Here is a 25,266-nt window from a genome sequence, read left to right as displayed (position 1 = left end):
GAGAGCCAAATATAGAGAGGTCTTTGAAGAAAACCTGCTCCGTGAACTCCTGAAGATTGCAGTTCAATGACACCACCATCCAACCTGAGAGCTTTAGAGGATCTGCAAGAAAGAATGAAACTGCCCAAATACAGATATGCAAAGATGGTAGAAGCATATCCAGGAAGTTTTGCAGCTGTAATTACTATTAATGCTAATCCTACAAAGTACTAAATAAAGGGTCTGAATACTTAGGTAAATTTTAGATCTTTGTTCTTTATTTTATTAATAATAATATGAGTTTCTGTATATATATGTAGAAAGGTATTACTAGAATTATTATTATTGTAACAACATGCATTACTAGGAGTTTGAGCAGGAAAATGGGTTTATTGTAAATAGTTGAATTGTGGGAAAAACTGAAGTGTTCAGCCGATGTGGGAACTCACAGGGAATATGAGAAGGTGAGTGTGTTGGCCAGTGAAAAAAAGAGGAAAGCATGAGGGGTGCTAAGCATGCTGGGAAGGCTTAAGATGCAGGTCCTTGAGGAAAAGGGGTCGTCAGAAAAAGAGCACTACTTCCTCGTGTTGGCATCTATGCCTCTTGCTGTGTCTTTGTCTGTGGTAGTGTTCCAATAAATGTTCATAATGAATGCTGTTCATGTGTTCTCCTTTGCCCCAACCAAACCCAGAGCGTAGCGTGCTACATTATTACAATTAATATACTTAAAAATAATTAATAGTGATTAAATTTCATTTTTTTTTTTTTTTTTTTTATTTGGCAAAATTCCTAAAATTTCCTTATGGCACACTGCATCTCAACTGGTGGCAAAAAGGAATCAATTCAATACATTTTGAAATAAATCTACAAAACAACAAAGTGTGGAGAAAGTGGAGAGGTCTGGATACTTTCTGAAGGCACTGTAGATATGAAGTCAAACTGAGTTTGTAATGTTTGCCTTTTTTTAAGGAAGAATACGTTAGAATTTAAACCATGCTGTTGGTTTAGCTGAGCAATGCAATCTGCTACGTACTCCAGGGCAGACGTCTCATGTGAGCTAAGCACAATATAATCTGGCCCCTCAAAAAGGCTCATAATAATTCTCAAACTAAGGAGAAAGGAGTTGTTTTTGATTTGCAAAACAGTTCTGCTACAAATGTCGAGCAGAGATGACAACAGGTACGATGTGAACATCATCTCACAATCCACTGGATCGATACGTTAACATATGAAGCCCCTTAAATAGGCGAGGGTGATACTGGGTGAGCATTTTCAGTGTTACCAGTGAACTGGAAGCATCTCAAGACTACAGCTGTGGCAGTATGGTGGCACAGAGTAGTGCTGCTGTCTCAGGGCACCTGGGTGATGCGAGATGTGGGTTTGATTCCTGGTCAGTCTGTGTAGAGTGCTCTGGTTTCCTCCCACAGTCCAAAGACATGCTGTTCAGGTGTATTGGTGTCACCCATAGTGTGTGAATGACAGTGGAAAAAGTGTGTTTCACTGATTCACTGATGCATTACTGATTCATTTTAAGTATCTAGTGCTGCAAGTCACCTTGGGTAAACAGGGTATGGGCTGAAAACACTAAATACTGTTCACTGAAAGTTGAAGAAAGTTGGAGAAAAGTGTCTGCTGAATGAATAAACGTAAACTGTGCACACCTGTTCCCATTAAGCTGCTACATAATTTGATGGAGATTTCTGAAAACTGATGGAGTTAATTAGTAAAAATGACTTACTATTTCACACATTTCTCTTATTTAAATGTTTGGGGTAATTTAACTTCCATACAGAAGAAAATATGGGTTCCTTATGAGGTTTAAATTGTCAAACTTCGGCTTATAAGTCAATGTGATCGGGGGGGGGAACACCATTCGTATACTTGTGCTTCCAGGGAATGACTAGACAAGAGAGCCCGAGCTCGACGGACACTAATCGTATGAGCAACGGCTTTCGAAATACTTCCTGAAGCTCATCGAGCGTATCGTAACTCTAAAAACACTTCTTCCTCAGGACACGTCTTTATCGGGACAGTTAAACCATGCCGTATCAACACTGAACCTCTAGGGAAAACACCAATCATCTGAGCTTTTCGCAATACGTCTGATGATAAAAAGCACATCAATCTGATGTTCCTCCAAGTAATCTACCAGAGGAACCTATGGTATTCCAAACAAAACACTGCCATAAAAGTACAGTCTGAAGCAGTACTTAGACTGGTACTTTCATGAATAACTTCCACAAGTGTAATTTAACCATAATTCCAGAAATGCACTGTACTGACAGAAATACAGTCTTGTGAAAGGGTACTGGAACAATGTCACCAGTGCAAAGTCTTAAATGTACCCTAGTAAAATGGTAAAAGCACCTGCCAAATAGATAAATGTAGACGTAGACACAGCATATCTCCTAAAGTCATGTATTTTAAGCGTGTCACCGATTACACGCTTTTATTTAGTCCTGCTGCCATTTCCATCTCTGCGGAAATAAGCACGTACTGTATGGAAATGTAAAATGATCAAAAAAGAGCCTGCATTTTCACCAAGGCGAACAGAACTCCCAGCATGCAGTGCTGCGTTCAATAACGTCAATAAGCCCACGGCGCAGCGCCGAACCACAGAGAGCGCGAGTCACGAGGAACCGGGAAGGGAAGCGAAGCTCTTCTCCCCGCCTCGGCCGCAACCAAACCACGTGTTTTCGTGGCAAGTCAGCGCACCACGGGGGCTGAGGAAGAGGGGGCCCGTCAGCCTCGCCGGAGCACACGCTGCAGCGCGGTCTAAAATGTGTCATCCTGTTTACGAACGACATGTAAACACGCACAAACGCACGGAATCTCGGATCCAAAATATGGGAAAGGGCAGTCGTGCATCCAAAAATTCACACATATATTTAAAAAGAGTGTCTCCAAGTAAGTCTGGGCAAGATGCTTCTCCAAAGCAACGTTCGACTCGAGTAAACAAAACCGCATCGGCAACACGCTAAGAGTTATGGATGTAGAAACATAACCGTCAAGGTACAGTCAGTTTGTCCACATTTTTACCAGTAAGCATGACAACAGGAGCAACAGAAATTATATGAAACATGAAGTTATTACTGATGGTGCAATGCACATTTATGGAGCAAGGACATTAAGATTCCGCTGTCGGCATCTAGATACCACACACACACACACACACACACACACACACACACACACACACACACACATTTTCTGAACCGCTTGTCCCATACGGGGTCGCGGAGAACCGGAGCCTACCCGGTAACACAGGGCGTAAGGCCGGAGGGGGAGGGGACATACCCAGGACGGGACGCCAGTCCGTCACAAGGCACCCCAAGCGGGACTCAAACCCCAGACCCACCGGAGAGCAGGACTGTGGTCCAACCCACTGCGCCACCGCGCCCCCCCATCTAGATACCAATTAATACAAATTAAATTTGTACTGATTACATACTTATGTATATGTATTTAATATATTTGTCATCAACTACCCTTATTTTTCCACTCTTGCTGCTATTTACATCTCTATGATCATGTTACTTAGATATGCTCATAATAAATGTAATAAATAATACACATACAGAACAACTTTTTCAAAATGTATTACTACATGGTTACCATACCACTGTGATGTTGTTCTGTATGTTGAGTGTGTGTGAACGGGCATCAACCGAGTTAAAGCGCTTTAATGCCCAAGTATGTTTGCGCATGCAAGGTATCTCTCTCGTTCTCAGTTCACCTCCTCTTTTCCTCTACTCCAAATCAGCGCCTACATTTCTCCAGCGCGTCTTCACAATGCTCAAGGAAAGAGGAACCAGCTGCCCCGCGGTCTGTGCGAAAGCAATGTCACCGATCTGCGTCCCATTATTCGGAAATGGGGAGCACGCGTGGTCGGCTGCGTCCAAACACGTCCGAGTCTGTCAACGCGGTACATGTAAGAGGCGGAACTCACTGGGCCAGCAGTTTGTTTGTTTGTTTGACTCACACACAGTAAGCTGAAAATTTGTGTGCTTTCTGGAAGATTTACCAAAGGCCACTTGTCAAACAGGTAACTGGGGAAAACACAAGATTTGAATGCCGCTGCTTATTAAGGAACCGGTAAAGTACCTAAAATAAAATACGTTACCACAATGTCTTTGTCCTCAGGCACTGAAACTGACATGGGTGGAGCAGCAGAGATTTAAAAGTTTGCACCTTTTGTGGAAACGATTAGCCGCCGAAAGACATTTATCCTTACATTTATTTTGCATTGATCAATCGCCTACTTTACTGATGATTTCAGACACAGCAACATAGTTCTTTACCCAACTCATTCATACAGTCCCGCTCATGAGTAAAGCAGTGTATGGACCTCACCAAATGATACAACCACAGGACCTTCCTGAGCCCAAGCTGTCTGTTTTTCTAACCACTCAATAATTTGTGCCTTGCCACAGTCTTCATTAAGCCCCATATGGTTTTCTGTATAGTTACAGATGCTCAGAGAGACTCCTGTCCGTTCGAGTGACCCGTCTCACTTACATCCGCATACAGTACAGTACATTCGTGGAGCTGCATCACCCTCACGGCATCTCTTTCACTCCATCTATCGTGGAAGGCATTGGAAAGTTCATCTAGGGTGGATCCCTGGTCAGCTTAACAAAAAACTGCACTATGAAGAATCCTTACTTGTTCTGTCTAATCTTGCACCTCGGTTACCTTTTTGGGCAGTGGTGCCAAGACGCACCGAGGATCAACTCCCTAGGCAGTGCTAAATTACTGCTCTATGCACCTTTGTTTGGGCTAATACCATATCTTCTAGTTCTCACACTTTAAGTTGGTTTTTTTTTTTTTTCTTTTGTCTTTAATCTGTTTGGTTCACGAAGCCCGACCATGCGGTGGACATGGGCCTCTCTCGACATAAATACCTATCCTCTTTGGGGGGTTCCGCAAACCACTCTGTGACTTCCTATTGTGAGCAGTACTCTGTGTACGATTATACACTAAGAAAACATCCAGGACTCAGTATACTTATGGTATTCAGTTTTATACAGAAGTAGCATTTATATCAGAATTGTTATATGTAAGATCACTGTACTATACTACCGTAATATAATTATAGTACTTTTGTGCAACACATTACTCATATCTTAGATTAAATGTTTCTTTTTGGTAAATGTTTCCTCAAGTACAAATTACTTGGGACCAGCACAGTAGCACTGCTGCCTCACAGTGCCTAGGCTGTTTGGGCATTGGTTTGATCCCTCTTCAGTCTGTGTGGAGTTTGTATGTTCTCCCTGCGTCTTCGTGCGTTTCCTCCATGTGCTCTGGTTTCCTCCCGCAGTCCAAAGACATCCGGTTCAGGTGAACTGGTGAGTCTAAATTGCCCATAGTGTCTGAATAGCTACCCTGTGATGGACTGGCATCTCATACAGGGTGTACCCCCACAGCCCTGAGCCCATTGATTCCAGGATAGGCTCCAGACAGTGACAACCCTGACCAAACATTGCTTCCAATAAATTCAACATTTATTTGGCATAAATAAATAAAAACCCACTGTCAATTTCTTATCCTGAAATAAGTCGTTTGTACAGCTGCAGAAAACCAAAAAGCAAAACAAAAGGGCTCCAAAGATCACCCTGAGTGCTGGATTAAAATTTATAAAACTTCCACTTGAAAGGTTAATTCCGAATCACAGGAGAGATTAATTACTAGGTGAGGGCAACAGAAGCTGTTCAGGCGAGAATGACCGGCCTGAACAGCCGAATGACTTACGCATTGATCTTGATAATCTTCCATGGATACTGTCAGTCCAGGCAAAAAGGTTATCTTTTTCGGCACAACACCTTTCTAATCTTGCAAGATCTTGGGTTTTCAATTCACTGGAGCTCACGGGGCAGTCCCAACCGAAAGCTCGCCATTAAAACCCACACAGCAAAGCGAGACAAGTGCTGTCAGGGCCACCACAGTCTCACCCCCTCTGATCTAATGCACTGGGTAGCATCCCCGTGCTTCAGAAGGGCCTGAACTAGGGTCTGTGGACGGCAAACGGTGAGATACATGAGTGACAAAGACACATTCAAGGAAAATAAATAATTGGAAATAAATCTCACACACACACACACACACACAGAAACTGCTTGTCCTGAGTGGGGTCACAAGGAGCCGGAGCCTAGCCCAGCAACACAGGGTGCAAGGCTGGAGGGGGAGGGGACACACCCAGGACGGGATGCCAACCTGCTGCAAGGCACCCCAAGTGGGACTTGAACCCCAGACCCATCAGAGAGCAGGCACAGGCCAAACCCACTGCACCATCGCACCCCCCCTGGAAATAAATAATAAAAATAAAATAAACCACCAGCGATATATTTTATAGTACATGGACTGCAAAGAAAATCAGCTGGGGGGAGGTCTAGTGGCTAGACCCATGGCCTTGTAATTAAAGGTTCCAGTTTCAAAACCCCACTCCTGTTGTAGTGCCCAAAAGAAAGCTCAATCCTTTTAACTGATACAGTAACAATGACAAAGCTGGACAAATATGTAAATAATAAGAAACTCGCCAATGAGAGGTCATTGCATCCTACCAATAGCTAATTGACGCTGATGTCAGAAAACTTCCCAGGAGGTGTGAAAATACTTAATAACTTTGGAAATATGACCCAAAACAAAAGCAAAGCACCTACAAAAGTGGAAACGGTCCTCTCATAATGAGCCAGAACATATGCAGAGATTCACATTTTACCTACACATGGAACCCCTATCTGCTGCATACCAGTAATTCGTCGTTCCCATACCATTCGGATCATCACCGGCTTGAGCACCAAAAAGATAAAATCTAAACCGGTAACAGTCCACACATTTGTAGTGCTTCACTAGATCTTGATTAAATGAATATAAGCAAATAGCTTAAGTGCAGTTACTTGTGTATAAATATATGGCATTTGGACCAAGAAAAATGCATAGCACCCCCTAGATCACAAAAACCAACATAAAATCCAAATCATACCTTTGCGAAATCCCGAACATCAAACAGGTCGAAAGCTTCAAATAATTCACTTTTCTTCATGGCAAATATTTCACAGCATGCGGAGAGGAACGTCCTGATGTTCTTCAAGCAGAGGAACTGAAAGAGGAAAACAAATTTTCGGTGTACTGTGAATGTGAACATGTCAATGAAATGATACCACTATTTTAATATTACAATATAAAATTAATACATAATTTAAATATACTTTAACCATATTTTGTCAGTATAACTCTATTGCTAACGCAAATAAATCGTATGATTAGTACTTATGCTATACAACAGAAACAGTATCTAGTTACAAAAGCCCGTAAATGTGATGTGCCAAATAGTAAAACAAGAGAGCAGTTCACATGATTTTAATACCAAAAGCTTTATTACACAGCAACTCTCAACCACTCACAGCAACTGATTACCGAAAAAAGGTAGCAGACACTTTAAGACTAAGAAGCTACATCTGTTACCACTCTTGAAACAGTAGATTCCATATTATTATTGCTAGTTCACTTTCCTGGTGCCATTTACCACAGCAATTTAAAGTTTTAAGATGTGCGCAGTTATTCATTTATTTATAGAGCAGGGTAATTTTTGCTTATTGGTATTACAATAGGGGTGAGATTTAAACCTGGGACCTTTAAGTCCTTATACAAATAAATTACAAACATTTAACTATGAACTCAGTTATGAAACTAATATAAACAGCTTTTGACAGAAATACCATTACATTAAATAAAGCCTTAATCTTGAGATGAAATGAAGATTATTTAGCAACATACATGTTAGTAAAGCTTCACAGCACCTCTATTAATAGATTTATTTAGCCGACACTTATCCAAAGCGACTTCAAGTGAACTCTATGTAGTGTTATCAGCCCACACACCTTATTCACCGCAGTGACTTACACTGCTAGATACACTATTTACACTGGGTCACTCATCCATACATCAGTGGAAGACACTGTCACTCACACACTATGGGTGAACCTGAACAGCATGCCTTCAGACTGTGGGAGGAAACCAGAGCACTCGGAGGAAACCCACGCAGACACGGAGAGAACATGCAAGCTCCACACAGACCGAGTGGGGGTCAAACCCACATCCTCTCGCACCACCCAGGCCCTGTGAGACAGCAGCGCTACTCACCGTGCCACCATGTCGCCTCTAACACAATACTATGCAAGCAGTTACTGATACGAGTAGCTATTGACAATGAATGATTGTTTTTCATTAGAAGGATTATTTTTTCCAGAGGAAATAATTGATTTGACTCTGCAATAATGAGAATCTGCCCAAATTATCCCTGATACATTTTGAATATATTTTCTGGGTAATGTAGGCCCACAATAAACACATAACAAAAGAATAAATGCATCAAACCTAAAAATACAGCATTACTAAGTTATATACTATATATTGTATGTCAAATCAGAATCAGCTTTATTGGCCAAGTATACCTGAGCATACAAGGAATTTGTTCCCAGTTTAGAGCAAACCTACAGTGCACATTCACACATACAGCCTACATAAGCACATACGGAACTAGACGTAGACTAATACAAACATGACTGTATGTATATTTAACCCAAAAAAGTCAAAATTACAAGTGTTTTTTAAACTAAGTGCATGTACTTCTGACTGGTACCATATATGTCACAGCATCAAACCAAAATTATGGTTTGGTTTGTAACTAATATAGTGACAACAGAGGTACATGGCCTGAAAACACAACAAAGGAGCTACATATGAAATCCCAATGATACTGATCTCAAATGCCTATCCTCTCGTGTTCACGAGAAGCCAAACTTCCCCGGAAATGGCCAGTACCAGTAGCTTTATTGGTGCCGTCACTGCCGGGAGCGCTCAATACACCTGTCCGTGCAACGAGAGCACCAACACACCCCTTGGCCTTTGACTTCCACAAAACAGAGGCCATTAAGAACACCAGTTCAAGAATGCAGCCTATTTGTTACATGACTGGCGATCATTTGGGAATGCCAAAAGTCAAATTACACTATGCATGCAATCACCCGCTCAATGCTTACTGTTCCTAAACCCAGAAATATTCAGCACACAACATTTCAGTCGCTTTCTATTACATTGTTAAGAAAAAAATTGGAAAAAAAAAATGCATAACACAACCCGTCTGGGGAGCGCCCCCTCCCCCTCTAGCCTTGCACCATGTGTTGGTTAGGCTCCGGTTCGCCGTGACTCCGCTCGGGACAAGAGGTTTCAGACTCTGTGTGTGTTTGTGTGTGTGGTGACAAAACACAAAAAATAAGACATCTAATACTCCAGCAAATTCCCCTTCTTATGAGAAGGCTGCACATATATAAACTGCATTTAAATCAACTGGTATAACCACAAAAGATCAAAGTATGCAAGTTAGTAGAAGTATGCCCTTTTTTTAAAGGATTTTTAGAAAAGTGTTGTTTTGGACATGTTAATCTTGACAGAAGAGATGATGGAAGAAATAAAACTTATTTTTTTATTTCATTTACAAAATCAATACTTTTAGTTACGGGGGCGCGGTGGGTTGGACCGGGTCCTGCTCTCCAGTGCGTCTGGGGTTCGAGTCCCGCTTGGGGTGCCTTGCGACGGACTGGAATCCCGTCCTGGGTGTGTCCCCTCTCCCTCCGGCCTTACGCCCAGTGTTGCCGGGTTAGGCTCCGGTTCCCCACGCCCCCGTATGGGACAAGCGGTTCAGAAAATGCGTGCGTGTATTTTTAGTTACCGTGACCCCGCCAATGTCTCCCAAAACAGTGAATGTGGCGTCTTTTTCCTGCTCTTGCTGTGTATGCTGATCCAGATTACAATCATTTTAATATATAGTAAAATAAAAATGTGACATCTCTGGTCAGGATTGCAAAGGTCACATACACCATCAAAACACAGTCAGAAAGTGCAAAGGATCCTCCACCAGACTTCACACAAGTGTGAAGGAGGTGCATACAAATCCCCAGTACACTGTGTGCAGGGTAAACGTAGCAATCCCACAGTGATTCAACCGAGACATTTCACAAGACCGCAAAGTTATTATTCTCATCAAAATAGGAATGCAGATTACAAAAAAAAAAAAAGTCAGTTTGAATTTTGATTTACCCATTTTTCACGTGACTTGGTAAGTTCTGTGGAAGAGTGTATGATGCACCAACACGTTAAAGCAAAGCAGTTGCAAGCAGTTTGAGATTTGGCTTTAAATTCTCATGAATGTACATGAGTACAAGTCTCTCCTCTCTTGATTTCTCTTGAATACACAGCCTTGATTTGAGGATCTGTGGACTTAGTATCGGAGGTCTCGAGGTCTTATGAATTTAGTGTGATACATATGATGTTTAAGAATGAACTGAACAACCAGAAAACATCACAAGAGAAGTTTCACTTTTGGTATGGCACGGACATGGTAAGAAATTGTTAGTCAAGTGGTTGACTCAAATTATCCATTGGACCAAATGTCTCAAATGGCAAATCATGGATTATCTATCTTATACTTCACTTGTTAATATAAATATCTCCTCCTATACATCACATATACACTGATCCCCTGTTATTCAGTCTCTGGGTTTTCATGTATCCAGTCCAAGACTATTAATATCACTAAGCTTTAATCAGCATGGATTGTCATTTATACAGTCTACCTTGGCCCACAAACTTAATGTGTTACCCTACTTTTCCTCGATGACACTACGCACCTTTTTTTGGGGTGAACATGGGACAAGGCTGGAGTGAAGTGGATATTTGGAATTTCCCCATTGTAAATGTGTGTGTGAGTGTATGCAGCATTACACATACAGTGTATACTTATAGGATGCTTTTTAAGGTATAAAACAGATGTGATGCAGCCTGTCCAGGCCAAATGGAGCAAGTGCACTATCTGTAGGGGTAGTGCAATAAGCAGGACTGAATTTACACTATGACATATTCAGCTGGATCAAAATACTGCTTGACAGTTTCAGAAGAAATTGAGTGAACTCAGCAGCTGTGACATCCCCTAAACTCATTTTTAAAGTGTTTTCCACCAACGTACTACATGAACCATTTAAGAGTCAAAAACGAAATGGCTTCAACCAGTTAAACTGATCTGAAAAAAAACCCGAAAGCACACTTTCACTCAATTTGTTAAGACACAGGTATGAATAACTTTAATGTGAGAGTGCTGAGCCACTACGAATGAGACATTTTTCGTGGGTAAATGTGTACATTATAGAATTCATTTGGCATCTATAAATAAGTTTATGTGTTGAAAACAGGTTGCGACTGACTACATTTTGAACCGAAATTTTTTTTACCTGATGTGCTTGTGCTATCAATATATTGCAGAGCAGTTTTCTCCTGTGAGGCCAGGGAAGCTGAAAACCATGCACACTTCATATGAACAAACAAGAGGAATTATACCATAAGCGTGACATCTTGCCCATAAAGTGTACAGTGATTAGTCTGCAAGCGGAACCATTTGAATAAAAATGAACATGAAAAGGCTTCATCAAAAGTCTTCATACATTTTTTAAGTCACGTAAAAGCAAATTTTGTGGGTTTCTGTCAGTAACATATATTAAATTTGCTTGATTAATCTTAAAAGTATCTGATTCTTCTTTAAACGAATTAGTATAGACCCTTATTTGAAATAATTTCCTTTATTGCCACTTGAAAGGTTTCCAAGGATTGAGCATATCTTTCTTGTAATAACCATAGAACTGAAATAATGATCACGTTGTTATGCATTCAAATGGAAAAATTAAACTATAGTGAATAACTGGTCTCTTCACTAAAGCAGGTACTACTCAAAAACACACATTCAGTTTGACTAAAAAAAAAAAAAAAAAATACTAAATCCACAGCTAGCACATTCAGTGTAACATTGGTTCACGAGTGGGTCGGTCAGTCAGTCAGCAGCTCAACGAACCACAATTAAGTGCTTAGCTGAAACAAAACGCAGCGTTCGCAGTGGTCCGCTAGGGCCACGGTTGGAAACTAATGCATTAGACTTTGACAATATGCCCCCCATTTCCCATTCATCAACATTCACCTATGAAGTTATGTTGCTCGTTAATTCTGAAAACTCTGCAAATACATGGAGTAAGATCATCTGATGTCTCCCAGCTACGTGCCGAAGGGATTTAGCAAAAAGCCCTCTAACACAGCATTTTCTTAACTCTTTATTATCTCGGCTTGTAACTGATTTTGATTGCTGTAATCTAGATCCTGAGTAAAACCATAGAAAATTAACATGATAGTTCACTGTTCTGTGTTATATGGGCACAACACGCGCTGTGAAGGGACGGTTTGCTTTATATATGGCAAATTACACCTCTTACCACTCCATTCCGTGCTTAAGTATTAAAATGAAAATGCCCATTTCATTTATAAAGTGCTTGAAGACACTGCATCTTGAGTGCTCTGAAAGAGCATGTTTGAAGTGAAATACGCCCATGTGCCCCAGGCCACATTTCTCTACTCCTAGGCAGGTCTGGTTAATTGCATCAGGGCTTCCAGCAGAACCTTTCCACTTACAGATTGAACTCATATTTAATGGAGAAACACTAACAGACAAGTGACGGATGCTTAAAAAATAATTGCTTAACCCTGATGAGCAAAAAATGTGTTTTTTAATCAAAAACACATAAGTGCTTCGTGTAATTTAAGAGGGTTGTCAGTAGTAATTACCCTGTAAAGTCTGGTAAAAAGACACATATTTGGCAATTAGGGGAAATTCCTAAATATTAATGATAATAATATAAGGAAGCATGCAGTATGTATTGGCTGCTGTTTCATAGTAAGTTACACTGAATGAGGGTACTGATAAATAGCAAGTAATAACTCCTGGAGAGATCTTATCAAACTGTTTCTTTAATGTAGAAAGCAATCTTTTCATACCCTCAAGGCCTCAGAAGCAATCTATTAAATCAATACGAGCGACTAAAGATGCGTTAACCACTTCTTCAAATTTAGGCTCTACGGTAAACATGAAAAGAAACGCACGTTTACTTTCACTTTTCAAAACAGGAGGGCAAAATTTTTTAAAAGCAAAGTTTACAAATAACATTTTGACTGTCAGAGAGAGAACACGAGAAGTGGGATTAGAGAAACATTGATAGTCCTCACGGGTGTCTAAGGTTACAGACCCTGGCACAAACAATTGCTACTTTGATGGCTCAACAAATCAAAAAAAAAAAAAAAAAAAAAAAAAAAGGGGGGGGGGACATGCTGTACAAACCTGTTTTCTCTCTTTCTCATCTCCAGCACATCTGTGTGCACATCTGATTGACACTAGAATTACTTCATTAATTTATTTGTTATGGTTTTGTAACAACAATGTAAATTTTTTTCTTTTTTTAAAAAAATCAAACTTGGTATGACAACAATTACATATGAAAACATACGCTTCATGTAAAATAAAACTTACCATTTAAAAACATGAGATTTTGCTGTAATTTTTCTCAAGTGTTGCTGGGAAAAGCAAGTGTAGCTGGTGTGGCTTTTGCAGTTCGATTATTAGAGCAATTACAAATGGACTGGCACTGACTGCTTAGTCAAAACCACAGTTCTGCATTAAATGAAGAAAAATACTTAAAAAATATTTAAAAAATATATATTTTATAAAATGGGGGCGCAATGGCACAGCAGGTTCAGCTGAGGCCTGCTGTGTGGTGAGTCTGGGGTTCGAACCCTACTTGGGGTGCCTTGTGATGGACCGGCGTTCCATCCTGGGTGCGTCCCCTCCCCCTCCAGCCTTACGCCCTGTGTTGCCGGGTTATGCTCCGGCTCCCCGCGACCCCACTCGGGACAAGCGGTTTCAGCCACTGTGTGTGTGTGATTTTAAAAAAAAGTTTACTTTTAATTACTTTGTGTCAACACTCAACCATTTCTGAAGGAATTGTTCGGGAACTTGCAGGGGCCTCCCAACAACTTTCAGATTCCGGTGGTGTTGCCGTGATGTGATGTTCAGTGTGATCTCACCAACGCCGGGCCAGGTTGTCCTGCATGAAAGTAATGATGTGGGGCAGAGCTGCGGAAAGACCCAGAGCCACTGAAGCAACTTGATCAGTTTTGGAACTTTTGATTCCTCATACATTGAGGACACATCAGACAGTGTTAGTGTACTGCGAGGATCGCGGGTCCGAGTCCTATTGTTGGCCTGCGCTTCTTTCGACGTCTCTTTGGAGAGAAGCGCCTGCTAAATCAATAACTGTACATGTAAAACGTGTCATGTTCCAGCCGCTCCAATACTGACACTGATGATTTCAGGTACATAATTCCTGCTACTTTTACTCAGGAATAAATAATATTGGCTAACAGTAACAATTTTCATAGCATAGCGCATTGATTCCACAGATTTTAAAATTCATGCACTGCCACAATACAATAACAAGACGCACATCATCGTACTCTTTTATTTAAACCGACTTTAGTAACCCTAGGCATTATGAAACAACTTAACATTAGTATAGGGTACTACGCCGCGTAACTCTGTTTTGTAGATAGTCATTTAGCAAATACACACACACACACACATTTTCAGAACCGCTTGTCCCATACGGGGTCACGGGGAACCGGAGCCTACCTGGCAACACAGGGCGTAACATTTAGCAAATATTATTTGGTCATTTTAATAATTACTCGCGAATATGATATGCCCAGCACTGTTATTTATTATTATTTCTTTCTTCATGCGAAGCGCGCGACTGTAACTAACGGTACATAAAAAGAGCAATCTGGAAGTACTGATCATTACAGGGACTATCATGTGAATAACTTGAGGTCTCACTCTCTCTGGATGTGCGCAGAAAAAGCTCAGGCGAAGCCGTTTCCAAACGTGAAAGTTGAATTCTGGTGTAAAAACCCCAAATACGGGACAAAAAACGTCGAGTTACACAAACGCAGCAGCAGCATAAGGGACTCCGGCGGCTCACCTGGGACATCTGCGGCCGCAGGTTGATCTCCTTCAGGTTGATGGACTGCGGTCGCAGGTTGTTCAGCAGTTGGCACAGCAGCACGCCGTCGCGCAGCGTCTGCGCCAGGTCGAAGGCCTGCGCCGATTCCCAGGTGACCCGGTGGTTCGGGGGCAGCACCTTGCAGCGGATGAGCCAGAGCGCGCACTGCCGCCAGTACTCCATCATGCTCCCTCCGCTCCGGCAGACACACAAAGGCGCCAGGCGCGGCGATCTCTACGAAGACCTCTGCGCGTCCGTCCGATCCGATCGGATGGACGCTGCGCTGCGCTGCGTTGCGCTGCGCGGAAGCCCAAGCCCGCGGGTCGCAGCGCGTCGGGGCAGCTTCTCCGCTGCGCTCGGGCTCTGGCTCTGGAGGAGTGCGCGGGCTGCTGCCTTCTGCTTCTCCTTGCACAGCGCTCTCCTGGAGCCCGCGACCGGCCCCGCACCTTCTTCTCTTCCTGCCGGGGACACTCCCCCGCGTGCGCGCTCCGTGAGCCTCCCCTGTCTGTCTGTCACTGTGACTGTGACTGTGAAGCGCGTCTGCGCGCGCCCGGCCGAAGCGCTCGTGTAAAATCCGCAGCGACGCGCATGTGCCTGGTGCTTCACACCCCTTTTGTTGCGCCCTGTTCTGCTCGATAGCACGTGTTACACCTATTGCTGAGAGGCGGATGCAAAATATGTACGACACGCCACAGCCGTCCATTCATAAATGATCGACAGTGAATTTTTTAGCAAATTGCAAATATTACAGAAGTGGACTCTAAACGGGTCGAAGAATGGAAAAGGAATCAGTTTTTAAATACAGAGATTATTTCTGTAGATTTCGGGATAAATTATTTCTACTAATCTTGTTTGCAATTAATTAAAAGTTAATTTTTTAAAAAAATTTTAAAAATTAAGACTAAAAATTAAAAACAAAATTTGTTTTTGCAGCGAGAATCCTGGGGAACTCTCTTGATCAGAGGTGTTATTATTGTTTTTTTTTTTGTTGACACCTTTGTCCAAGTTGACTGACAAATTTACTTAACTTTGAGGGATTTGCCCGTTTACATTAGTGCATTAGTTTAGGGGAAGTATCGTGGTCAAGAGTCCTTGAGAAGAAGATGATTTGAACCAGGAACCTTGACCTTGCAAGGCAGAAGTCCTAACCATTACACCACCTACTGCCTAAACACAGATACTACAGCAGTACTATTCAGGTTACAAGTGCATGTCTTTTACCACTATGTGGCACTAATATGAAAAAAAACAAACTGGTGCTGGGACATCATAGTCACCATGTGTACTAGGATAGCACAACATGTTTATTACTGTAACTAAGAAATTACTTTTTCACCTTGATTTTATGTGTATACATGTTTAAATTCACTGGATGCTAGTGTTACGCATGTCCCAGTTACGAACTTTTGTTGGTAAAACCTTTTCTGCTTATAATTTTAATCATGCTTAATTCACTTGTCTATTCTCAAAAACTGTTTTGTTATAGAACAAACATCAGCTGCTTTTCTCTAAACTCTAAAATGCATCCAAACTGAATAGAAGTGTAGGGTCCCATTAACTCAGTTCCCTTCCACAGTGTTTACATCTGGTATTCTGTGTTTGGGAGTGCTGCCGATAAATATCTCGGCAATGCTCAGATACCACTTATCACTTTTTAGCTGCTATTAGGACTGCCTCAGTGTCCAATGGAGAAAACTGGAATGACTAAGATACTGATCTTAGCTTCACATGATTTCTGGTAAACTACGTGGGTATAAATTTGCCTTTCTGTTACTAAAAACAGACAGAAGGTTAAAAAAAAAAAATTAGAACTGAATATTTTGTTAAAAAAAAAATACGGGTTTTATTACAAAATGGATTAGTCTACAGAATTTTTCATATTCAGTGCTGTTGCAATACAGCATTGGGTTTTGACTTCTTGTCTGCAAGATGGTGGAAATGTGATAAGGTTGGTCAGCACAGGAAGGAAGCAGGAAGCCCGAGGTGTTCGGGTTCAGTGTCTGTCTCATTTCCCCTGATGCTATTTTAAATCCTTGTACAGGATGGCATCCCCTTCCAGAGCCCAAATGTAAATTTGAGCGCTTCATCCAGAGATGACAATGTTAGCATACCTTGGATCACCTGACTTATGAAGAGCATACCATTAATATGATATACAGTGATGCCCCTAAAAAGCATTGTCTTTTGGTTCATGCTTTTGTTTCAAGCAGGCTGGTCTATTGTAATGCTTTATTATCGGGCTGTCTGTACCAGGCTGTATCTGGGTTACAGCTGGTACAGAATGCTGCTGTGATAATTGTTACTAGAACTAGGAAGTACTACCATATGACACCCATACTTAAATTGCTGCATTGGCTCCCTGTTATGCTTAGAGTTGATTATAAAATCTTACTTCTGACCTATAAGGCAGTAAATGGCATTGCTCTGGCTTAGAGTCTTCTTTCATTGGATTCAGGTTACCTTAAAGTACCTGTGATCAATAAGGTCTCAGTAGAAGGGCATGCCTTTAGATACATAGCACCTAAACTCTGGAATAGTATGCCAGTTACTCTCAGGCATCCCCCATCTGTCTCAGCCTTTAAATCCTAGTTTAAGACTTACATGTTCATGCTGGCATATCAATAACCAGGATAATTCTTGTTGGCTGTGCTTTTTTCATTTTCTATTAATCTCTAATCTAATTAAATCATCATTTACTAATAATTTCTTTCTTGTTGATCGTTGTTTCCCTGAGGAGGCCAGCTGCCCATGATACCAGCACCTCATGCCGACCGAAGCTGATGACCACCTGCCATGATGGACGAGACGTGCCTGTATGAACCGGGACATCAAGTTACCGCTCATCTACAATGTTATTATTAGTTTTAAATTGACTTTAAAATTCTTTTTAATCTAGAATGCCCAGGAGGGGTGGGAGCCACTGGCAATTGGACCCCCAGAGGTTTCTTTTTTCTCCCTTGACTTTCAGTTGGGAGTTTTTGTTCCTTTCCTCCGTGGCCAGTAGGCATACTCACAGTCTTAATAACTGCATGGGTAATGTAGTAATTTAGTATATAGCCAGCTATCTATTTGTTTATTTGTCTTATCCCTTTTTTCAGTGCTGCGTCACTGTGTGAGATGAGTGTTCTATAAAAATGGATTGAATTGAATTGAACTGAACTGTATGGAGGGTGCGGTGGCGCAGTGGGTTGGACCAGGTCCTGCTCTCCAGTGGGTCTGGGGTTCGAGTCCCGCTTGGGGTGCCTTGCGGCGGACTGGCATCCCATCCTGGGTGTGTCCTCTCCCCCTCTAGCCTTACGCCCCGAGTTGCCGGGTTCGGCTCCGGTTCCCCGCGACCCCGTATCATATGGGACAAGCGGTTCAGAAAATGTGTGTATGTGTGAATTGAACTGCCTGATGCCAGTGAATGCCTGTACAGTAAGGCTGTCTACTGAAGAATCATCTGCCATAATGCCTTATGCCATAGCAGGATCATGAAATCATATCATTGCATGCTTCTTTATTTTATTAGAAATGAGAGCAAACTTACTTACTAACTTACTTATCCAGCAGTGAGTGTCGATTGTCTGGGACAAAAGCATCGGATGAATACCGTGTAATAATAATGCTATTCACGTGTTACTGTGAAGTTGCTTAAACGAGAGGGGCAATGAATGAGCACAGCGGCCAACCCAGGGCAGGAGCGGTCATCTGACACTTGAACCTGTTGAGGCTCGTAAAGACAAGTCACGTAACGATGCGTGCCGAGTTATGCAACAGAGCAGTTCGGAAACCGAAACCGGAAATACTGTAGAGCGCGAGGCGCGTGACGCTGACAGGCTGTAGCTGACCTGCGAGCAGCGAAATAGCGGTGCGGCTTGTATTATGAAAATTTTGGCGTTACTCAGTACAGTTGTAGTAAACTGCTGTATGCGGGACTCACTGGTCTGTGTGTGTTTTATTTCCAGTCGCTAATTACGTGCCAGTCTGTCTTAGTTTGGTCTGTCAAGCTATTAGTGTGGCGCTAACGTGCTAACGTGCTAACCTAGCGTGCTAGCCGTCCGTAAAGTAGTTAAAAGTACACGTCTTGTTCAAAAAATGCAGCTCATATTAATTTTGAGCAGTACTATTTAACACTTTTAATTTGGAGCCATCACTGGTTGCTACAGAGATCTGAAACAAATAACATGTTATATGATAATGTCTATGGACCTTGCAGGCCGCAATGGCCCCTGTGCTCAGTGAGAGAATATTGGGAAGCATCGTTGGGTCGGCAGTGGCAGATGCTGCAGGTAAAGTGTTACCTGTTTAGGGTATGGCCTCCGTGTGTGGCGTGTACTAACTACTGCAGTGAGAAAGACATATGAGCAAACTGGGTTAGGACACATGTTGATTGTAACAGTGACTATGAGTATGAGGAATTTCCTCTGGGATCAATAAAGTAGTTTTTTCCTTAGTCTATTATTCATCGTACCCATCTGCTGCTTATTGAAAAGCACGCTCATCCTCTTGCAACTTTGTGTTTGTACATGTGTACAAACACGTACATGTATTGATATGCATCATAGCCACAAGAATTTACTTCTGCATAAGTAAGGATTTGTTTTAAATTTCTTAAAATGGATTGTCAAAGTATGAAAAAGTTCTTACAGTGCATTCACATGTCATAATTGACTGAAAGCACTCAGACTGTATGCATACTTACACTCGCTTCACCCCAGCTGCTCATGCTAATTACGTTATTTTACACTCCCATTAGCCCAGCCCCTCCATTGGATTTATGACCTGCAGAAGCTGAACGCTATCTTGGCAGGAGAGCCAAGTCCAGAATTTCACCCCCACCCTGCAAACCCTTTCTACCGAAGGGAGACTGGGCAGCAAAGTTGCTATGGTGACCAGGCATATGTGCTTCTGGAGTCTTTGTCTGAATGTGGAGGTATTGTGACAAAGACGTATGAAATGTGATAGAATGCAGCCAGTTTGTTGTCCTTGTTGCATTATTTGTAGTATCATTTTCAAAGATATTTCTTCAGAACAATTTTTGTCGCATTTATTCAAATATATGATTAAATTATTGTTGAGTTTTCTTTTCATTATTGTTCTCTTTGTTAATCAATCAGGTCTGAATGTGCATGACCTAAAGCAGCGCTTCTACAAGTTTTTTGGCCCAAGATCTGAGTATGACACTCCTGTCAATGATCCTTCTCGAGACAAAGGAAGTAAGTCATGTTTTTTTATTTGTATACAGCTGAAAAGGGCTGAAGGTAGAAAAGCATGTAGCAAGAAGAATATCCTCCTTGAAACAAAGAGTTGGGTTATTTGGAGCTTAAAAATTTGTATCTTAGATGCATTTATCTTCATAGTTTACTGTATGCGATGATTACCCATTCCTGACCTTTGTGCTTATAAAGATGATCATTTTTCACCCATTGTATTTGTCCATGACAACTAATGTTGTTAAAACCCATGAAAGGTCCCAGACCCCAGCTTCCTATTAGTGGACCCTGGAGACATGCCAGCCTGAAGAGCTTCCTGAAGAACATGGATGCAGGCAGAGAGGAAACAGGTAAGAAAAATGGAGATCTAAACTATATGTGTGTGGGGAGTGATGCTCAGAAACTCAAGTCACTCATAGCCTGTAATAAAAGCACTGTATTGTGATATTAGCATTTGCTCCTGTATGGGATTTGTGCAATTTGTATACCAAAAGTTTCCTGAAATATGTGTTGAATATACTGGCCTGTGACCTTTGCAATATTTTTAAAGTCATTTTAATTTGCCTACTTTATTCCAATGAAATGTAATGATATACAAATGTTATGATTTCATTATTTCTCAGGCTATGTCTTTCTCTGTGAAGGGTGTGATATTGATAATCAGATAGATGGTATAACAAAGCTGGCTCCAGTGGTTGCACTGTACGCTGGGAAGCCCGAGATGCTGGAGAAGGTGGAGGATGCCACCCGAGTAACCCAGAACAACGACATGTGTGTGACTGTCACACTAGCAGCTGCCCGGTTAGTGTTAGCATGTTAGCACACACATTAGCTTAGCAGACTGCTACTCTGATACATAGAATTTGGTCAAAATTCTGATACTGAAGTGGTTTATTATTTGCTATTCTGCTTGAGATATGAATCATACATAACATTTCATTTAGTAATGATGATGCTTGAATTTGGTCAAAGTTGTGCAGGTTAAGTCACAGATTGCCTGGTTTAAAGCTCTGCTGAGTAGTCCCACTAGTGCCATTGTCATGTGTTTTAGCCAAATGATTGCCCTAGTCGTTTTTGAGAGCATTTCTTGAGAGCCATAACTGTTGATTTCCAGATTCCTAGAACATTACATCCTGAATGGTCCTGATCCAAAAGCACTGGATTCTGTATTGGAGCAACTTAATGATCCCAGCAGAAAGAATCCCCAAGAACTGGACCGAACCGTCATTGGTATGGTGGAGTCCAAAGTCCTTCCACATCAACATGTTAATTTAATGCATTTAACTCTGAACATGGGATATTTGCAATTTTAAAAAAAAATTACTTGTTAATGTATATTTATCAACATTTTTTTTTTTTTTCTTTTTTACTAACAAATTAAATGTAATGGTAATCATTTCACTTAATTTGCTTGCTTGCAAAGAAACAAAATGTAATGAGATCAAGTATATTAAACCATTGGGTGGGAAATTAATTGTTTTCAGGAACTGTTGAAAGATACCTGTAAAGTAGCTGATTCATATTAAAAATTGGCCCATTCCATGAAATAAAATGTATGAGGTTCAGTAACATTCATTCTAATGAAACAAATGCCTGCTTTTCTTGCACCAGGGCACATTCACCAAGTGAAGGAGAACTTGTTGAAGACTCCGCAGGAGCTGATTCCTGCTGTTTTCTCAAACGCATGAGGTAGGCTTAATCACCTTCTGGAAGCTGCAGCCACAGCAGGATCCACCCTGTTTCCATGGCACACAAACATTTTTGCCAGCAACCCTGTAAAAACTGCTATGGGAAAATACTTCTCTCTTTGATCTTGCAATTAATAACATGTTATTTCTTCCTCCTTTTAGTGCCTACTGAGAATAAAAACATGTGCACAGGAAAACTAACATGTAGGAAAGACGGTGATTGTGCACTTCTTTAATGCCTGCTAACACTAACAAGCAGACTGAGTGATTATATGTAGCAAGTGTAACCTCCATTAGTGTCCCTCTTCTTCAGTTACTCTGGTTTTCTGGTTCCTGCTCTAGGTTTGCCTGGTGCCTTCCAGGCAGCATTGCATGGAGTCCTGACAGCACACAAGTTTGACCAGGCAGTCCAGGACACCATGTGCTGTGGGGGCTGCACCTGTAGTAGGGGGTCCTTCATTGGAGCCTGTTTGGGGGCTCAGGTACTAGACACTAAACTTGTGCTATCAAAAAACATTTTATACAATTCATGTGCATATAATAGTTAAAATAGTACAAAAAATTTGCTGTACAGTGTTAATCATCTCAGGGGGGCGCAGTGGCGCAGCGGGCTTGGCTGGGTCCTGCTCTCTGGTGGGTCTGGGGTTCGAGTCCTGCTTGGGGTGCCTTGCGATGGATTGGCGTCCCATCCTGGGTGTGTGCCCTCCCCCTCCAGCCTTGCGCCCTGTGTTGCCGGATTGGGCTCCGGCTCGCCGTGATCCCGCTCGGGACAAGCGGTTTCTGACTGTGTGTGTGGGTGTGTTAATCATTTTTGTGTCTCCTGCCATCGTTTGACTATTAATTTGTTTTAAAAATGCTTTTTAAGAAAACAGTGACAGTATGTGTTTGAAAACATTTATACAGTAACCGAGATAAGAAAATTCACCTTTGCAATTAATAGCAAGTAATTAATAACATTAACGAGATATTACCCAGAAAACAAGTCTTTCTGTCTTTAGGTTGGATTCCAAGGCATTCCCAGTTCCTGGAAAGACAAAACCCTCAGATATCCTGCTTTGCTGGAGCATGCAAAGAAAATTGCCTGTTTGCACCAGATGTAACTGCTGGTCTTTTTTCGTGGCATAATGTATTTTAGAGTTGTGCTCCCTGGTCACTTTTGGGTACGTCTACATTGTACTATTGTCATCTTGGGTTAGTACTGACTTTCAGCAAAACCTAAATGAAGGTTCTAGCTTAAATGTTGTTCAGCTGGAACTTGATGCTCTGTGTTTTGCTGAAGTGCAGCATGCCCAGTGAAGATGTATCAGCTTATACAATTTTTTTTCATAAAGTTAATGAAGATGTACAGATTTGTAACATTTTTTTCTAAGCAAAATGAATAGTATGTCTGTTGGACACCCTTGGTACACGAACTCCACGAGTCCTTCCAGATACTTTAATCAGATGAGACATGCCACTGCATTGTTCTCCAGTGGGAAATCCAGAGATTATACTGACACAGGGACAAAGAAGTAGTGATATTCAGCAGTACATCTGTGTACAGAAGGAGGAACGGGACCATTGTAGTCATCACTGCACTGGGGCGTCAGGCCTGAGCGCCAGAAACTCATGTGTGAATGTGAATGTGCATGTTTGCATAGGGTTGTTTCTGCCATTTAGGCAGACCCGCAGGCCCCCACCATTGCATCTGTGCATGTTCCCAGGTCCTCTGCCACTTCCAAGTACGCGAGTCCTGTGTGGTTCAATCACAGAGAACGACAATGTTTTAGGAGACAGCTACTAATGAAATTTTGACAAACAAATCACAGAATTTAAATGGTCTCTTCGCAGAGTTGCATAATTCAAGAAGTCCTTCGAGTTAAGGAACTCTCTCAAATGTAAAACAGCAATATTTCCCAGAGACTTGGATGTCACAGTCTTCACACCAGATCCCTCAATACGGAAGTTGAGTTTTTCAGGGTACAGGTTTGTTATTAGCAGAACTAGCCATTTTTTGAGGATACGGGAATTCAAAGCGGGTATCTTCAGTATAAACTGAAATGTACTGCAAAACTATACCATGTACTATACACATGATTTTTGAGTTAACGTTTTGTTATATCCTTTTGTAGACTCCCTGCAATCATTTGCTTAAATAAATTTTACTTATTTTTAGCTTTGAGTTTTGCATCAGTGGTCTTCAGCAGGAGGTGAAACCTGCATAATATTCATAATACTTAATGAATAATAAGTGTTTGAGTTGTTTTCAAATCTTCTCAAGTGATCCCCAGTGATGACTTTGCGGTTGTGTGTTATTGCAAGTAAGAGAAATATAAACAAGTAGGCACAAGATAAAACTGACTTCCTTCTAGATTTCTGTCCTTTTATAAAACCTGTAGTAAAAGGCCACATTTTTAAAATACCACACTTTAGCTCTTGCAAAGCAATTTTACTGCCATCTGGTGATTCATGGAAAACAGAGCACAGAATTTAAAAAAGTTCAACTGTTGTAATCTCTAACCCTAACACTGTGCCATAAATGAGGTGTGTCAACATTTTTTCAGCCAAGGGCACAATCATTATGAATTGTATTGAGGGTGGCACATTAAAAAAAATTAAATATCTAAATTGAAAAAATATTTATTTTACTCTTTTGTCTTATTCAAATATAGTGTGTGTTCATGTGGGTGTGTATGTATTATCATTTGATTCAATAGAATTTATAGTAAGTATGATATCTTAATTCTACAAATGTTCTTGCAGGCAGCATTAGGTGAAGCGGTGGGCCACATGCAGCCCTCAGGCTACACGCCGGTCACTCCTGTGCTAATAAAATGTTTAAAGCTACTCTTAACTGAAACATTGTTTTATTGTTCAAAAATTGAAGATGTAATACAAAACTGTACTAGATGTGGCTACTCTTACTGAATTAACTTGGGGATCCTAATCTGCTCTCCAGTGTTGGTCCCAGCTCTACATGTGAGTCTACAGAGAAAAACTGTGCTTCAGTAATACTGTGCATGTATCTCAGCCATCTCCTCTGTTGGTTTTTAATACATTCTTGACAATACAAATGCCACGGAGAGAAACATAAGATTACTCAAAGGGATTAAAGGAAAAGATCACTGGTCTTTAAGGGACCTCTAGATGTCACTGTGTCAGTACTATCACCGTGAAAGAAACAAGTTCTGTCCATTAAATTTTCTGAATATGAAGTTTCAAAAGTGAAATAATACTGTATTGATCAAATAGTACTTTTAGCTTTTGGCAGCCTGCCGCACAGCACGGTGGTGGCGCAGCAAGTAGCGCTGCTGTCTTCCAGCGCCTGAGTGAGTGGTGCGAGAGTAAATGCCATGGCTTCGATCGCTACTCAATCTGCGTGGAGTTTGCATGTTCTCCCCTTGTCTGTGCGGGTTTCCTCCCGTAACAAACAGATATGAACCCTACAACTACTTACTGTAAGTAACACGAAGCTGTTTCAGCTTTCAGCAGCGCTAC

At 41.4% G+C, this 25,266-nt stretch overlaps 2 protein-coding genes across 2 annotated transcripts in view; one reads left to right on the top strand and one right to left on the bottom strand.

Moving 5' to 3' along the window:
- The window catches only part of vav3b (vav 3 guanine nucleotide exchange factor b), a 60,543-nt gene extending 45,110 nt beyond the window's left edge, over positions 1 to 15,433 (bottom strand). Inside the window, exons 1-2 of the mRNA XM_029250480.1 lie at positions 14,886 to 15,433; positions 6,962 to 7,078 (exon numbers count right to left, since the gene is read on the bottom strand). Coding sequence (XP_029106313.1) covers positions 6,962 to 7,078; positions 14,886 to 15,092 — 324 coding nt within the window. The 5' untranslated portion in view covers positions 15,093 to 15,433. The remainder of the gene's footprint in view (positions 1 to 6,961; positions 7,079 to 14,885) is intronic.
- Positions 15,434 to 18,710: 3,277 nt separating this feature from the next.
- On the top strand, positions 18,711 to 24,405 carry selenoj (selenoprotein J). The gene is made up of 10 exons (XM_018753278.2): positions 18,711 to 18,830; positions 19,105 to 19,177; positions 19,645 to 19,821; positions 20,006 to 20,104; positions 20,359 to 20,451; positions 20,746 to 20,902; positions 21,216 to 21,331; positions 21,713 to 21,790; positions 22,132 to 22,271; positions 22,788 to 24,405. Exons 1-10 carry the CDS (start codon positions 18,771 to 18,773, stop codon positions 22,887 to 22,889), a joined length of 1,095 nt encoding a protein of 364 aa, XP_018608794.2. The 5' UTR covers positions 18,711 to 18,770; the 3' UTR covers positions 22,890 to 24,405.
- Positions 24,406 to 25,266: the final 861 nt, after the last annotated feature.

The sequence above is a fragment of the Scleropages formosus genome, chromosome 3, assembly GCF_900964775.1.
Source record: "Scleropages formosus chromosome 3, fSclFor1.1, whole genome shotgun sequence".
Taxonomy (NCBI): Eukaryota; Metazoa; Chordata; class Actinopteri; order Osteoglossiformes; family Osteoglossidae; genus Scleropages; species Scleropages formosus.
Note: the sequence above shows the minus strand (reverse complement) of the source record. Positions and strands in the feature narration are given on the sequence as shown.